This window comes from Daphnia pulicaria, chromosome 6, assembly GCF_021234035.1.
Source record: "Daphnia pulicaria isolate SC F1-1A chromosome 6, SC_F0-13Bv2, whole genome shotgun sequence".
Classification (NCBI taxonomy): domain Eukaryota; kingdom Metazoa; phylum Arthropoda; class Branchiopoda; order Diplostraca; family Daphniidae; genus Daphnia; species Daphnia pulicaria.
The window spans coordinates 607,669-624,296 of NC_060918.1; the positions used below are offsets into that span (position 1 = coordinate 607,669).

General features: G+C 43.0%; 2 protein-coding genes and 1 long non-coding RNA gene across 7 annotated transcripts in view; 1 reads left to right on the forward strand and 2 right to left on the reverse strand.

Moving 5' to 3' along the window:
* Positions 1–8,092, reverse strand: part of LOC124341980 — a 31,980-nt gene extending 23,888 nt beyond the window's left edge. The window contains exon 1 of the mRNA XM_046794938.1: positions 7,269–8,092. The gene's annotated coding sequence lies outside the window, so the exon portion shown is untranslated. The remainder of the gene's footprint in view (positions 1–7,268) is intronic.
* LOC124341983 lies at positions 109–15,429 on the forward strand. Its single transcript, XR_006918698.1, has 4 exons — positions 109–189; positions 401–613; positions 15,077–15,167; positions 15,291–15,429. It is a non-coding gene; the product is annotated as an uncharacterized LOC124341983 (long non-coding RNA).
* Positions 13,117–16,628, reverse strand: part of LOC124341979 — a 31,687-nt gene continuing 28,175 nt past the window's right edge. For 3 of the 5 annotated variants that reach the window (XM_046794932.1, XM_046794936.1, XM_046794937.1), the window contains 3 exons: positions 16,108–16,326; positions 15,783–16,041; positions 15,446–15,683 (listed from right to left, as the gene is read on the reverse strand). In XM_046794932.1, coding sequence (XP_046650888.1) covers positions 15,448–15,683; positions 15,783–16,041; positions 16,108–16,326 — 714 coding nt within the window. In that variant the 3' untranslated portion in view covers positions 15,446–15,447. Of the gene's footprint in view, positions 13,382–15,445; positions 15,684–15,782; positions 16,042–16,107; positions 16,327–16,628 lie in introns of those variants that run through there. The other 2 variants (XM_046794935.1, XM_046794933.1) reach the window with 2 other exon arrangements.

Genomic DNA, 16,628 nt, shown 5'->3' on the forward strand with positions numbered 1-16,628 from the left:
ACTTTAAGTTGAAGTTTAAGCATTTATCTTGTAAGCCCTTGTTGTTGATGCATGGCAGATTGTTTGCACTATGTAACCTTTTCCTTTGTCCAGATTTGAGGTCAGAGCCGGCCATCATAACCACACCATATGCAAGTTTTTCTGGTGCAGGTGTTAACCGTCAGCAACAATCTCAGGATCATCGCTTGGGTAATGATTTCTTTTACTTTTATCGACCTGTGACCTTCTAGATATTGCATTGCTGCATTAACCTGCATCAATGCCGTGTATTACATTGAAACCTTTCATTCTCACATTTATTAACAATTTGGGTTTACCCAGTGTTTCATTTTCAACTTTTCCTGACAAGTTTGTGTTTCTATCAGTATTTTTTCCTAATCCATATTCTATTTTTATTTAGATGAAAAAAGCATCCCATTGCATTGAAATGCAATCGAGTTACGGATCTCTTTCTTTTTCCCCTTTCTTGAAATGTCCTCGTGTACGCCCATGTGAATGTGGGTGTATTCACGAGGGTGTTCACCTTTACCCTATCCCGTCTGGTGTAATTTATCTCTTCAGCGGATGGATGGAGCAACTGTAGATGCCTGGCTGTATTTCCCAGACATAAAAGGTAGGACAAAATTGATCTCTATTCTTCCTTTTTGACAATTTTTGATGGCGTTGATTATAAATCGTTACGTAGTCACGGAGCATGTTTATTCGTGAGCTAGACGGTTGACTGCAACTGTTTTCGCTCTCCGTTTTTGTTTTTATCTCAGTAAGGGTTCGCAGATTAGGCTTGTTTTGTTTTTGTACCTCACAAGTTTTCTGTGGGCAAACATCAAATATCACATTCGAAAATATTTGAACTTAAAACACTTCAAGCAAAGTGCAACAAGATAACTTTTTACCAAGAGGGACCTCCTCGTTTATTATGTGGGCGACTGAAAAAAAGCTGCGCTATTTGGCACGTGTACAGTTTTGCTGCATAAATTCGAATCAACTTTAACTCTGAAATTCGCAAAGCGTTTGAGAATGCGAGCCAAGTTCAAACACCTCCGTTCGAAAAGAAACCAAAAAATGAAATGACGTGATGACAAGAGATTGGCTTTGCGCCTTGATGGCGTCGTGTTAGCTCTTGTTTGTACATCACTCAACTCTGATGTCATTGCCGTTTTTTCTCTCACAGCCCATTTTGTCAGCAACAGACTGATGAAGGGAAGATCTAATACGTTGAAGTGGAATCAAAAGCAGAGAACCCGGGATCCAACGGAGCTATTTGTATTGCACATACATAAGCAATCGCGTTTCACGCACGAACGCTCCGCGCCCGTCTCTCGGTCTCTCCTCTCTCTCTCTTTCTCGTCTATTCACAATCTATAGATCACATTCAACGAAGAGAAGAGAGAACGAAAGAGTGAGATAGTGAGCTGGCTGGACAAGAAATAAAATGCATGCCCAGAGTGTAAGAAGAAGAAGAAAAAAAAAAGCTATAAAGCGAGCGCGTCTACATATATTTTACTCTACTTTACTCTCCGGTCCAAGCTGCTAACTAAATAAGATCGATCGATGACACCCACTAGTGTATGTATCCCGTGGGCGTTTCTTTGCTGAACGAAAATCGGATTCTCTTATCAAATCGGATTGGGTTTCTTATTTTATTTTATTTTATTCTTTTTCACCGGGGGAGTAAACACACACACACACACACGCGATGGACTTTAACTAACAACAAAAAAAGAAGAAGTGGACGCATAGACCCGAGAAGAAACGGAGTGGATTTTTCTTTGTCATCGCCTCTTGTCAAACTGAAAACATTCGAAATGTTTTTTTCTCTTTTTCTTTTCTTTTCGGCACGTGGCTCTTTCTTTTCTCGTCTTATATACTTTCTAGGCTACTTTACGAACCCCAGTACTACCCCAGTTTCGTCCTTTCTCTCTTTTTGAAGTTTGTTGTTGCGACAGATCAAATTTCATTTTTGATGTGTATGGGTTTGTTGGAGTGGGCACAGCCGGATCTCAATACGCGAGTGATCCCCAGTAGTCGATGACGCGCATATCTCCGCGGAGATTGAATCCCAAACATTTTATCCCGCTATCACTTTTGACTCGATATTTGTTAAGACTAGGTCTATATAGACATGACGAGTCGTATTTCTGCTTTGGTGAATTTTTTTCTTTTATTTATTATTTTCTCCCTGATCAGTTTCCGACGTCAACTTGATAGTTGATTGAATTCCGTCTCTCTGTCTCTCCAGTAGTATAGGCCAATAATATTCTCGTTCAAAATTGCATTTATATGAAACCAGATTTTCAGGGGAATTAATATCTTTATCCTTCTGCTCTATATTGGCGTCTTTAATATGCAACAGCGACTTGGAATACATCCGGAATCAATCTTCCTGTCTCCCCGTTTTTTATTCTTTTATTTTTCTGTTTCCCCCCTTCGCCATGACATTCTTTCCGATTCTCTCTCCGGATGGGCATATCCTTTTTTATTTCTTTTGACTCTGTCTGTCGACGAACGACCACGAGCGACTGCATCTGCCATGTCGTCATCCTGAATGATAACGATAGCAATAACTAGGACGATGGGCGGGGGTGGCGGCGACGTCTGCAGTGTGGGCTTGTCTTTGGGGCGAACTCATCACGCATTAAGTTCATTAGCTTCCGGTGGCCGCTCTCGCTGGATGTATAAGGGGGCAAAAGAATCTGTCATTATTATATAGCCGGAGGAATATATGAAGCTGTTGAGGATGACCAGCGGGAAGGAAGGAAGGAAAAAGATTAACATGCAGAAGACGCGTGGGATGACACGCTGCAGCAGCGAAGGGAATAAAGAAAAAAGGAAAAAAAAAAGGAAAAAGTGATGAAGCGACATGGTGGAGTCTTCCATCTCATTTGGCCAAACGCAGTTCTGATGCCCCGGCCCCGGACTGTCTCTCACTCACTCGAGTCTCTGTGGAAATTTTCCGTTGCGCACATTGTGGACGTGGTCGAGTGTTCCACATTTTTTAAACGACGACTCGCCCTGCAAGCGAAAGTGGACAACTTTTCTCTCTCTCTCTCTCTCTCTTCCAGCAACTGGAAATAGTTAGTCTTTGTCCGGAGAGAGTGAGAAGCAAAGAGTACAAGAGGCGCTCGAGTCCTCGACGATATGAGACGGCCAGCTGGTCGTTTGGAGACTATAAAGAGGACCACTCTTTCGCCATCAAGCCCTTTTCTTTTCTTATTTTTCATTCCGCAATGTCTAGGACTGGAGGTGAAAAATGGGTCGTGATAACGGATGAATGACGTTGGGTGCCATCACGGAGAAAATAGAGGCCAAGGAAAAGTGTTGGACCTGCTGAATCATGGATCCAATGATTTTCCCTATCATGGAGGAGATCCTATCTACAGACCCCAGCCGACATTTCTATTACGTAGTGGACCCGACGGGGGAAAAACGATTGAACCGGGAGTCGTAATTTTTGTTTTTCTTTTTTTTTTCCCCCTGTGCGTAGGTTATTTGTTGTTATGCAACAGCCTTGCCTATACATGGGATAGCTCTGTTGCCGGCTCCTGGTTCGTCTATTGTGGTGGGAATTTCGACAGTTGAGCAGTAGAAATGTCATTTTCTTTTCAAGATGTTATGTTTTTAGAACTCGCGCGCTTGTCTACCAAGTTGGTTATGAACCGCCAAGACAAAGCTCAAGGGTCGCGTGTACTTTGTGTAGTAGTCAGTATAAACTCGGTCGACTATATATAGTCACATTGTTTCAGTTAATAGACTCTGAAAGGGACAAACCGCATCGACTCGCGCTCGCTTACATATTCGCTCTCCCTTTCAATCTGATAATTATTCAAACGTCCGGAGAAAACAGACGACGGGCAAATGGGTTCCATGAAAAATGAGCAACCAGTTTGCCAGCTTCTTCTTCTTCTTCTTCTTCTTCTTCTATTATACGCGATGGCAAAGAAAGGAAATAAAAGATGACATGAATGAAACGCATGAAGTCTCGTCTGCTGGTTAAATGTGGTATTGAAGAATTCAATCAGTTTGATATTTATGTAAGTGCGCCATTTCGGATACGACAAAAAGGGAGGAACGAACCCGAGTCGGATCACGGCGACTGATGTTGCATAGACGGGCGGGGCTGGGCGGGGTTATACAATCTAGCGCGGATGGTAGACGACATATCTCATTTCTTTCGTCTTTCGCTTCTCTCTTTCCACCGATCTATTCTTTTTTCTTTCTCTTTTGTCCGAAGCTTTCATCTCCCCCAGAGACAGTTCTCGTGAACTGCCAATCCCAAAGATATACTATATATATATATATGCTCTCTCCGGTATGACTTATCCTATTAGGTAAGAGACTCACGTTTTTTCCTCCCTCCGCGTTGATTTCCCGAGTAAAAGCGTCATCAACTCTAGACCTACTATACTCTACGTATAGGTCTATATTTGATGCAAGTGCAATAGATCCTATTGGGGTTTGAGATGTACTAGACTCTAATATGATGTGCGCTATCTGTCTTTGCGAGTTGCGCGGGCTATTAAACGTTATTGCGTGTAGTAATACAGCAGGGGGAAAAAAGTAATTTTTGAAGGTTTTCTCTTTTATTTTTCCGCGAAAGTCATTTTGATTTGAGTTTTTTTTTTTCTATGACGTTATTGCGACAGATGATTTGTGATTTCGGTTTTTTTTTTTCTTTTCCTTTTCTATTTCGTCCTTTTTATCTCGATAGATTCGGTTGTCGCGGCTTGTTTCTCTGCGTGTCACTAGATCGGTTCGCGACACGAACAACTGCAATCGTCATGAATCGATCCGTAACCGACTGGATATTACAGGCCCCTATATATCTTTCCATCATTTCCGAGTTGACTCTTAGTTTTAGTGCTATTTTATCGCCTCTAGACGCCCACACACAGACCTCAATTGATCTTGGTTCATACATACAATTCCCAAGCAAAAATTCAGATGAAACAGAAATTGTGTGAACTGGTTATTATTCTCTCAATTCACGTACGTAATAACGCGAAACATTGCGGATGAGGGGGGGCAAAAAAAAAGGAAAATAGGCCAGTGTGTCAGTCTTTCCTCATCCGTTGGGTATATAACTCGGTATTATATATACTGCAGCAGCAGAGACTCTATAGTCCTATAGTCCTATAGATTTACGTCGGGGATTTACGGCAGTCGGGAGGAGAAGGATTGATATGAGACGCCACCAGACTCTTTCTCTCTCTCTGCGTGTTTGTATACATGCACCATAGCTATGGGCGTCAAGGGAAAATCTGCCGAGAGCCGAGAGAAAGGCCAGAAAATCATCGTCTTGGCGTGGTGCAAACGAGAAAATGAAGATAGCATCTCACGCTTTGGCTCTCAAGTCGAACCAGCCAATCAATAACCAAGCGTGTGTGTATTATTATTATTATTATTACAACGTCTGCGAGTCAGAGCGCAGAGTTATTCCATCATCGTGTGCTGCTGCTGGCACTCTCCGACTTTTCACTCTCTCTATAAATGTGTGTAGTGCATCTTTTGAATTGGATTGAAATTGATGGCGATAAAGAACCCATCGGACCGTCGATAAGGGGGGACGTCGGGATTTTTCTCTGATGCAAAAATTCGTGCCGTGACGTCAATCGGCGATGATCGGCTTCTCTTTTTTGTGTGTGCGTTACCCTGCGGTGAGATTCATGTGGTGTTTATGCAGCGGAGCACTTTGCCAGAGCACACGGCTAACTGCTTTCGATATTTATTATCATGGTAATTTTTTTATGGAACTACTACAAGACTTAAACCAACAAGAAAAGAAAAACTGCACATCACAACTAATTCGGCTCAAAATAAGAGCCTGGTTGTTCTTGTTTGTTTTCCCGATTGATTATTTATTACTGTTCACCAACGCCTCATTTCTCTGACGTCGTATCAGTCTTCCGCGCTCGAATAATTTCCCGTCGCATTCACAAGTATCTCGTTATTATGTGCGCTGCTGTTGTGCTGTGCATCAGTCTATTATTATATCGTAGACACTGTGTGTGTGTGCATGCAAATGTCAGCCGGTGGCTCCGGTTGTAATCAGCTGATTTGTTGGGTTACATTCGTCTTACATATCAAAACCGTTAAGTCACTCGCCTGTTTTGCATTTCGCTTGACGGGGGTTTTCTCTTTTTTCTTTTTTTCTTGCTCCTTTCGCTTGTTGCGTTGTTATTAGTCGAATGTGAGCTGCTCGCTACTCTTTCCCATCGCGAGTTTTGCGTATTATTTATTTGAAATGATGGGCCCATCAATACGAGACGAAGCTGTCATGGCGACCGGAAATGTCGAAGCCGATTATTGCATTTTTTCAGGAACAAGGAACTATTGATTTTTCAAGACGTTTAATGTCACCTTTCACCTTTTTTGTTTCTCTTGGAAGCTCAAGTGGAGACGTTAAATAACCAATGAGTTTTTATTTGGAAAGGATCCATTCAAAAAAATGTTTAAATGGCTGACATTTATGTACGGTAACTTTTATTTTTGAGATTTGTGCGATATTTTTAAGTTTTGCAAAGAAAAAAAAATTCTATCCAATCAATTTTCTACACCTTAAAAGCAGTTTAATTTTTGTGTCATAAATAATCAACTGCTGTTCACTTACTCATTTGATACGCTGCAGCTCATCGGGATTAGAAGGGTCATTTCGTATTAATGAATCAAAAACGGGCCTCTGGTTTTACAAGACCGTCCAAAACTTGGTCCAAAAGGTGAAACTACTTTCCGGGATTTCGGGAACTTAATTCATAATCATTAATGGCCTCTTATTGTTAAGCTTTTAAGGTCCAGGCTGGCTGCTAGTTGGTTCGCTTGTTTAAAAGATGAGAGTGTAGAGAGCGCTGTATAGCCGCAATTGATTTGTCACATTGGGTACAAGAGCATTCTAAGACTCGTCTATTTTTCATATTCTCTTGTGTTTTTAGAAAACTGGCTGCCGAGTATATTCTTTTGTCGCCCTGTTGCATTGTCTGGCATTTATTTTTAACGACACTGTCCTGGGCGGCGCTTTTCCCTTGTCCCAGTCTATTACTTCACAAAAAGTTTGAGAAAACTTACAAAACGAGAATCCATCTTTTAATGCATTTCAGAGATCTGAGTGGCAGCGACACAATGCGCGCCAAGTTTAAAAAAAGAAAAAATAATCTCTCCCAAACGCCACCGAAAACATCTCACGTCTAGTGAAAAGAAAAGAAAACAAACTTTCACACACACACACACAATAAAGAAATGCGCAACAAAGACTTTTTTTTAATTATTATTCTTACCTTTGTCTCTACTATTAAGAGATGAAGCTTGTGTGTACGGCCCCAAAAGTTTTGTCGTTTGAGAATTCGAAATGTTTCAAAATGCTCGGCACCCACTTGCACTTTTTTTTCTTCTTCTGCTTTGAAAAAAAATAAAGAAAAACTTTGATTTCAACTCAAATAATAACTGCGTGGGTCTGCAGGCATCGATTCACGTCAGTGAAGTCGTCGGACGTTTATTTCGGGAGGCTGGAAAGCTTTCAGGTGTTCACCCGTGAAAGCGGGGAAACGAAATTGACATGGTGATCCGTTTCAATGAAAATTGCGGAACTGCACAGCAGAATAGGCGTAGTAGTACTTTCTTTTCTTTTAGCTCATTTAGATTCAATAACACACGATTTCAGTTTGCTGATTATTTAATCCGAAGTCCGGTCGAATACCCGGCGTTGAGTATAGGATCTGACACTGTTTACGTTAGTCTTTTCGAAGTAGGGCATGATTTGTCGCCTACATTTTATTCCTGCACAGCGCGCAAATGTCGGGGTGTGTTAACACAAGGGCGGACCACCGGTGGGAGAGTAAACGAAAGAAGTAGAAGAAGAGTCGGGTCACATGCAGCCGGGAGTGCGCAACTTGTAACTGGGTCGAGATCGCTGACTGAAATGCACAGACATTGCCGACATGGCCAAGTTCAATGGAACCGTGGCGACGGCAGAGAGAGAGTGTGTGTCGTGCAGCTGTAAGGCAACAAGAGCGAAATAGGTGCGGGCCTGCGCAGTTATTTCAACTGGGCACCAAAAAAAGGAAAAGAAAAGAAACAAAATGGAAATATTACAAAGGAAGAAAAACAACCAAAGTTATTTTTGCACAACTGATGCTGTGTGTTGTTATGCATATCGACATTGAAGCAGTTTTTTTTGTGTGTGGTTGAATGTCGAAGCTGGCGGATCTGTGCCGGATCGATACGCCCGAAAATGACGTTGTCTGTGTCGCTGGGCTCGGTACTTATTTTTGGAATTTCTCCGATTCCGGCTCGTTTGCAATCGACGACGGATGGAGTAGCAGACTTGAATGTTGGGTGACATTAGAATCGCTTCAGGCGACAGGCAAAGCGGAAGACGCGGCGGAGGGGGGAAACAAGACATATATCCGTTCGTTGCGGGTCTCCCAAAACTCTTTTTGATCGGCTTCACTTATTTTGTCCGTTTTACTAGATGTGACGGGTCGTTTGATCCGCTGGAAGGCTTGCACACACACATACACGCACAAGATTGGTGTCTTTTGTACTTGTTATATATCACCCAATTTTTAGATTTATTTTCTGATTTTCTCGGCGAGTTTGACATAGTCGTTGCGCAGCCGTGTCGGTCGGCTGATTTGAATCGTTTCGGTTAATCATTCCATCGTCGGTAGATTCCGCGAATGGCGGATGAGCTCATCGCTTCGGCCTCACGGCTCTTGACTAGATGCTGATGCCCAGCATCGCGGCCAATCTCTGTGAAGTTTGAACTTCAAAGAAGCTGACTATATACATTTGCGAAACGATCGTGTCAGGGCGTTGATTTGAATTTGCCCGTCTTGAGATCAACAAGGGCCGTCCAATGGAGGGGAAAGATAAAAAAAAGGAGCTGGGCCGGGCCGTCTCTCTTCTGCGAACTCGGCTGTCTTCATTTGTAGCTAATATGTATGGTCGCAGCGGACCAAAGTGGAGATGAAATTCGATCTTTTGCTCACTCGGCAACTTGAACTTGGTTATATCACGGCCCGGAATACCGCCCGGAAATGACGCACCATCATTCTGAATGGACCTTAGTATTGTTTGAATAACAACAGCTCATGCAAACGTGTGTCGCTCGGATTTTCCTCATTAGTTCACACCCCCGTACTGATGGCAGCCGCCCGGCTAAAATATTGATTCTTTTCCGCACACTTCCGTCGAGTCCAAATGACGCTTATGGAATATGCCAATTTGAACGAGACTTGGGATTGCCTTGCGTCATTGGATGTGTACACATCATACGGCTTTTAATGTAATTGCCATCAAATCCAAGTGTTATTTTCCGTCCACCGAGGTGACCCGGAAAACTTTGGGCGACTTCCGGCGGTCTTGGTGGAGGCTCACGTCTATTCCATTGGGTTTTATTGATGAGCTCTGCGAGGGAAGATGACGCCAGTCACGGAAGATGGATAGCTGTGGCGGTAGTTCAAGATTTATTATTATTATTTGTCGGAAAGAAAAACATAAAATTCTTTTGCGACACTGTTTAAAAAACAATCCTCTTGTATAAATGTATTTCTGAATCTCTAAACGAGTTGTTGGTTCATTATTCCATCATTTTGTAAAATGGCGCCATGTCTTCCACTCGTGACCGGCTTATGAAATTCGTGATCTGTCGAGTAGTTTCTCGTCTCTGTTATGTCGGAGGATTGAAAGAGATGGAGAGGGGGGGGGGCACCGAGTCCATGCGCGGCCGTAAGCGGGGAGATTAAAAGTCCATTTAGATCCTTTGATATTTTGAACAACCTCTCCTATTTTGCCCAGCGTCACTTAGACTCACAGCTGCCGGCCCAGGGAGACGCCGCTTTTTTTTTTCCATCCAACCGATTGCCGTTTTGAGCGATTGCGCTCTGCTCTTTTTCGTCCGTCCAAACTGTTTCTATGTCGCTGTCGGATTGATCGCCATACCCATTGCATCAGATTGCCTTTGATCTTTTTTTTTTTTTTTTTTTTTTTACGTAACTTTGACCGAATTTTTGGTGATGTCGGCCCGAGTAGTTTTGCCGCTTTTAGATTTTCATTTCTAATTTGATTTGATCCCCAACGCACGGACAATTTCTCTCAATTAGTTTGATAGGCTTCCCGTGTTTTTCACGGAGGGGAAACCGACTTCCATTGATGGATGTATGTATGTCCGCTGCGGATGAAATACCTCATCAGCCATCATTTTTTTGTTTCTCGGCCGCTTGTTGTAAACGTTTTCTATGCCCACTAAATCTAGAACGTCATAGCGGGTGTAGGCTAGTACCCCCAAAAGTAACGTAGGTCGTCCACATCCTGTATACGTGTTCACCATAGAATCATTTGCTCTAATTCAGACTCCCCCCGACCTTAGATGGAGAAAGTCTAGTTGGTAGACGTGAGACCGCGGCCATGTTTGAAATACCCGCCAACGTAATAGCCGCCAGTGTTCACAAATGCCTACAGGGAGGATACTGGCTAGAATAAACACATACACAGTATACTACAAAAGAGAGAGAGGAGGGGAAATCTGCATATCTAACGTCGAGATCAAAACCTGGCGGTTTGCGCACAAACTCACAAAGAGAAGGAGAATCTGCTACTATGTACACTCCTATTTCTCGGTATAGAGAGAGAGAGAGCGGTGGGGATTAATTTTCAATGAAGCAGAGAGCCTAGAGGCATCTACTAGGTCGATCCTATTCTGGCTTATAAGACATTAAGAGAGCGTTAGCATGTATGGATACGGGATCGGGGCGGCGGCTGCACAGGTTGAAATCTACACACAGCACCCCCCCCCCCCCCCCCACAAAAGCCCAACTTTTGTGGTTTGCCTGGTGCCCTGTATGTGTATACTTGTGGCGCATAATGAGACACAGCAGAGGCTCTTAACCAAAATCTACCGAGAGGTTGATTCCTGCTCTCGTCTGTCCTAAAGCTTTTTAAAAAATGCGGGTTCTACTAGTACTATATATTCAATGGATTTTCACTCTCCCGGGCGTGTGCTGCTGTATTAAAATCATAATAGGCATTTACCTATTCATATCCAGTAAATATGATAGAAGAGTAGCCCAGTCCCTGTATAGATATAGACCCTGTAACATGTTATAGTTAGCTAGGATTTTTATTAAGACCCTCCAACTGAGCTGTTGATTTTCCTATTTTTGGATCGGCTCCAGAAATTCATTTCAAAACGAAGAATCAAGCAAATGAGATGATGGCCGTACCCCCCGGCGGCGGTGGTGGTGGTCGACTGGTGGCACTTTCATCCGCCAATGGATCGTAAATTGCACCAGTTTCCCCCGCAGCAGCCGTATAGTATACATAGAAAGATCCGACCGGTATCATCTCTTCCGCCGACAGCTCGTAATGACGTTGGCAGCTATCCAGAGCTGTTCTTTAAGACGCGCATTCAAACCTTTCTCCCGCCCGTCGAATGTATTTTACACATTGGAAGAGAGGAAAGCGATAAGCGGATAGCTCAGGGAATCCTATTTCGCATTTCGTTATATTTTCTTCAACCACATCAGCAAACCTTGCTACTGCTGCTGCTGCTGCTCCTATACTGCGTCCGGGGATTTTTCATTCGCGGCAACTTTCTTTTCTGTCTCGAATAAAAAACCGAAAACCACCCCATCACGTTTCCATATTTATAGAGCTGCTGCACGATACATTGGAGGCGGAATGAATGCGACGCGCTGGCGGGCTTCTGGTGAAATCGTTTGACAAATCAAAAGCACAGGACTATATACCGGAAAACACCATAGCCGCAGCATCGTGACCGAGAGTGTTCTGTTGAAATCGATTACATCTTTTTTAACCTCGCTCCCATCTTTTCTTGACATTTTTTCTAAAGAAAGGGGTTGCTAGGCAATCGAAATGATTTGATACTTGTAAATTTGAGATGGATAGGTTGTTGCTGCTTAGTAGGCCAGGCAATTGTTAGGCTCTCTATCGCATTGATATTTTTAGTTGCCGTCAGTAGACTTTTGGGAGAGAAAGGTGACTAAAATAATACTGGTTGTCCGGCAACAATCGCTTTCATGTCGTCTAAATTACCGTAGTCCAAGAAACTTGTTGCCATCCCATGTGAATTTCTAGCTAACTTATTACATACAGTGTAGGACTGTAATCTATTTAACTTCAACGTGGAATAATGAGAAATTAAAGTCAATATCTCCTGCGTTATTATATTCTGATGCATCTGATTAACGCATTAGTATAGTAGTGATTGAGTGTGTGGTGTTATTACTTCCTATATAAGAGAAGCAATCCAGGAATTTGATGCCCCCGGATGACATTGTTGTGCAGGATCCACCAAAAGATTGGCGGAGTCTATATTTATGGAACGGAGGGAATGGATTACCGATGCTGTTTGTGACAGGAACTGACAGCACTTATTTTTCACTAATACTGCTGCAGCTGGCTACGACACGCTGTCGGAATTGCGATCCATCGCGCGGATTCATCGGCCGACTCCGTTGTCAGCCGGTCTTGCAATATCCCGACAAATCACACGTGTCTTTTAATTCAAACCTTTTTCGCCGTTTCTTTGGCAACCTTTTCACCATCTAGTCCCCCCCCCCCCCGCTTTTATTCTTTTGTCTTATTTACTTCTGTCTCACTTCGTGTGTGCATTATATTCCAGCGAGGACCAAATGCAAATTCAAAGGGAAGACATCAACTCTTTTGAAGCGCTTTCTCCTCCAAGTTGTCGTCATGACGACGATAAGTCGGCAATATTTGATATGTCATGCAGTTGGGACTTGGCGGATGTGATGCCATGGACAACTCGTTGTCCATCTTCTCGGAAATTTAAAGAAGTGCTCCATACGGGCCCTCATCTCGTCTGACTGGACGAGTATCGCTGACTTTGCGACCTGTGTCCACTAAATACAAGAATAGACTTCGTATTACCATAGTGAATAAGTACATACACGTCAGAAAAATTCACAAAGAGCAGCCGCACAAAAATAATAATTCCTTGTCAAAGAAAATAATTTTCCTTGGAATTACTAACTCTAGTTATACATACACTCAAGGGAGAATTGTCTTTGCCGATGGAGAATGGACCCAAGTAACAGACGTAATGAAAAGGAAACAACACAGTACGGTGTACAGTAATTTAATATTGTTTTTATTTGAGTTACTTTTCATCGAGGAAAGAATTTGTACACATACGGGCACGATGAAACAATTATTTATCCTTAAAATGACGGCTTGTGTAACCGTAACCAAAAGAACAAGTACAAATTGTAGAAAAGCAGAAAGAGAAGGGATTATCGGTCCTGAAGAGGCATCTGAAGTAGAAGAAAATTAAGCCCAAAGATGAGTACATTCAGTGGGATGGAAGATCTCAGCGCAGACTGCCTCTGAACCGCCGCTGGTCGATCACCTGAGGACACACGAAACGAAACAAACGAAGCCAAGGATTAGATTCTCCAGCCAATTCTAAATTATATCGGTACAATATCATCAAGACATTTTGGCGTTCTATCCGTGCTCGTCGCTGGTAACCGTAATTCTAATGGAATTGAAACAGGGAAAGAGTGAACGGCAGCCGACTGAATAATTCAAGATGATTTCGATTAGATGCAGGTGAATTTTCTCAACTTTTATTGCGCTGCTGACTGAAAGCGTTTCCCTTTTCTTGTGTGACGCCGACATAAAGTATAAAGTTGAAGCCTTGATTTTGCACGAAGAAGTCCTGAAGGGAACCAACTTTTCCCATCTCGTCACTTTGACTTGTCGTGGAAGCATCCCGCCACTGAATTGACGTTCACCCTGGCCCTCGAGAAATAGCGATGAAAGTGAGAATGATTAGAAAATGACATGATACGCCCTAATGCAGGTTTCCTATGCGGCGATTATGGTTTCATCTGATGAAAGGTATCCACCGAAAATGACATAAGATGCTTACAGAAATACCCAAGGTCTTTGCAGAGTGAAGGAGAAAATCGAGTCGTGTTGAGCGCAAGATTGTCGGGCGTCTATTTTCGTGACATCTTTTTCTCTTTTAGGGGATGCCATAACCACTGGTATTGGGAGCTTCGTATATGATGGGCAGGTTCGAGTATTAATACGCAAGTACGGCATTCAATCGATCCAACACGGACTGAACGGTGAACGCCAGTCGTGGACATTGCGAGTTGAAGGTTCAATGTCTCGTCTGGGGGACGTTCCGTCGACGCCAACGACATGGAAAAAACTCGAAAAACTTTTTCATAAACTGCAACCGAATTTCATTGACCATCAAAGCTGAAGAAAGGCTCAAATAGCGATGAATAAAGGGGGGCAGTTTGGGAATTGACATCAACACGCCAGATATTCGGCTGGAGAAATGCCAAACTTGCGGCACGCAAAAAAGCAATTGAAAAAAGGACAAAGAGCAACGAAGATATGACAGGAAAAAACTCACTTAAAAAACGGATTGAAAGGCCATTCCTGCTTACTACTTGAAAATGGAATTCCCCACTCTATTTTAAAATGGAGAGGCGGGAGTTTGGTTTTGATGCCGCGAAAAGATGCTGAAAATAATTTGAAAAGGAAGACGATACGGAAATGAAAAGAGATTTTCTTGTTTGTTAGTAAAGGAGGTAGTCACTGATCTATAAATCGACTTGCCATAGACGACGACTGAGCCGACAAATTAAAAATGAATTTTGTTTTATACATTCAGGTTTTATTTGCGCAGAATGGAATTGCAAACTGAAGGGAAAGTAACTGTCAACACAAAAATTACTTGCGTACTTTTATCTCTCGAGTCTTGAAAGTCAATTTAGTTCTAGTCTCTTTTCCTCCATTTGGCCGTCGAGTGCTGCCCAAGTTATTCCTCCTTCCTTTTGAGAAACACTTTCCTTCGTCCCGTCTTCCTTGCAGGAGAGACTCGATCGAAAACTTGTCGTTTCTGTTTGCGATTGTCAAGAGTTTGCTGGCCCGTTTTCAGTTGCGGAAGTAAATGGAAATGCAATCCGATTTGGAAACAGTGGGGAGGATTGAACCGCGTAATTGCTTTTCATTCACAATGGCGATCAATCAGAAACGGTCGTACATGTTGTTTGTTATACACCTGGATGTTATTTTTAAAAAGAGCTGCTGTCGGCGTCACGACATCCATAATTACATCGGCACAAAAGACGGCGACGACCAGATGGCGTGTGAACGGAGACGGCCCATTTCAGGTATCTGGCAACTTTTCCTTCTTAACCGGCACATGAGAGAGTGGTCATGCAGAATATTTTGTGCAGCAGACAACTTTATATGTTATAGAATTTATTTGCTTAATCGGCGTTGTTATTTGTAAGAGACAAGGAAAGATGGCAGTGGATTCCAGCGAGAAGTCGCCCTAGTCTTTTTTCCGCTTTCTTAGCAGAGAGAATTTGAATGTTCAACTGTTTCACGCGCCCGTTTTTCACCTCCGAGAATGAATCATTGAAAAGTGAAGAGAAACGCCAAGTAAACTTAAGGAACACGTAACCCAATGGATTTCAGTTTACTGCGAATTCTAAATCTATTCAAGAAAATTGCCATTGCATGAATTTGACAGGCTCCTACTTTCCATATAATAGTTTTTTGTAGCCTGGAAATGTTTTGTTGCCTGGAATTGATAGCCATCAGTGGGGAAGCACGAAACAATTCCATCAGCAATTTTTGTTTGTCCCCGTCAATTTCAGATGCCAACGGAAATGGTAGACGCACTACAATTCGATTTGATTTGTTCAACACAAAGTCCTTACAATAACGTAAGAAATCGAATGGACATGGAACGGGTTCTATACATGGATCGATTGTTTTACCTTGTGAAACAAAGACGTTGACTGATGCGGATTTTCCTCTCCACGGTGCACAGGTATAGTTGCCGGAATCGGCTGGATCTGCCCGCTGGATCACCAAACGGCTCGTCCACGCCATCCAGTCGCTTTTTCCGGCGATGGATTCAGCAACATCTTCCAGGTAAATGGACACCAACCCCAAACCGGCCGACGATTTGCCGCCGTGAATCAACGGCCGGCCGTTGTGAAACCAAACGAACGGCGCTCTGCCACCCACCACCTGCTGAAATGGAATCGACTCTTAAAATTGGCGGGTTGCAATTTTGGGTGAATTATCTGCCTGACGTACCGCGGGTAACGACAACTGGTGATATGCCGTCTGCTGTTCTCGGTTGGTCTCGTTGTTGTTGTTAATATGGAAATTGTTGGCTTCTGGGTAGAGTTTGCAATGCAGTTGGATGTTGCTCTCGGCTTCGACGTGGTGTTCACTGCCCTCGACGACCGACGCTACCGGCGCCCAGACTAAAAGTTCGACAAAGTGCGAAACTTGTCCCTGTCCGCCCGCTATCTGCGTCAGTAGGAAAATAATAATTCAAATACCGTCAATATAATTCACATTTCTTGTGTGACATTTTGTGATAATTCTAAAGTGTTTTGGCATATTTGTTCCTTTTGTTTGATTTCGAGGGGTTTCGTTCAGCGTGAATGAGTTATTGGTGGGATCGTCACGTTTTCATACACGGCCGAACGCGGCCGAATCGGATCTCAGATTCGTACACAAATGCACTTCCTTTTCTTATTTTCTTTTCTCGCCTCTTTTACAACATCCACCAGAATGGTGTGTCTCCCCATTCAGTTGCTCTTCCATTT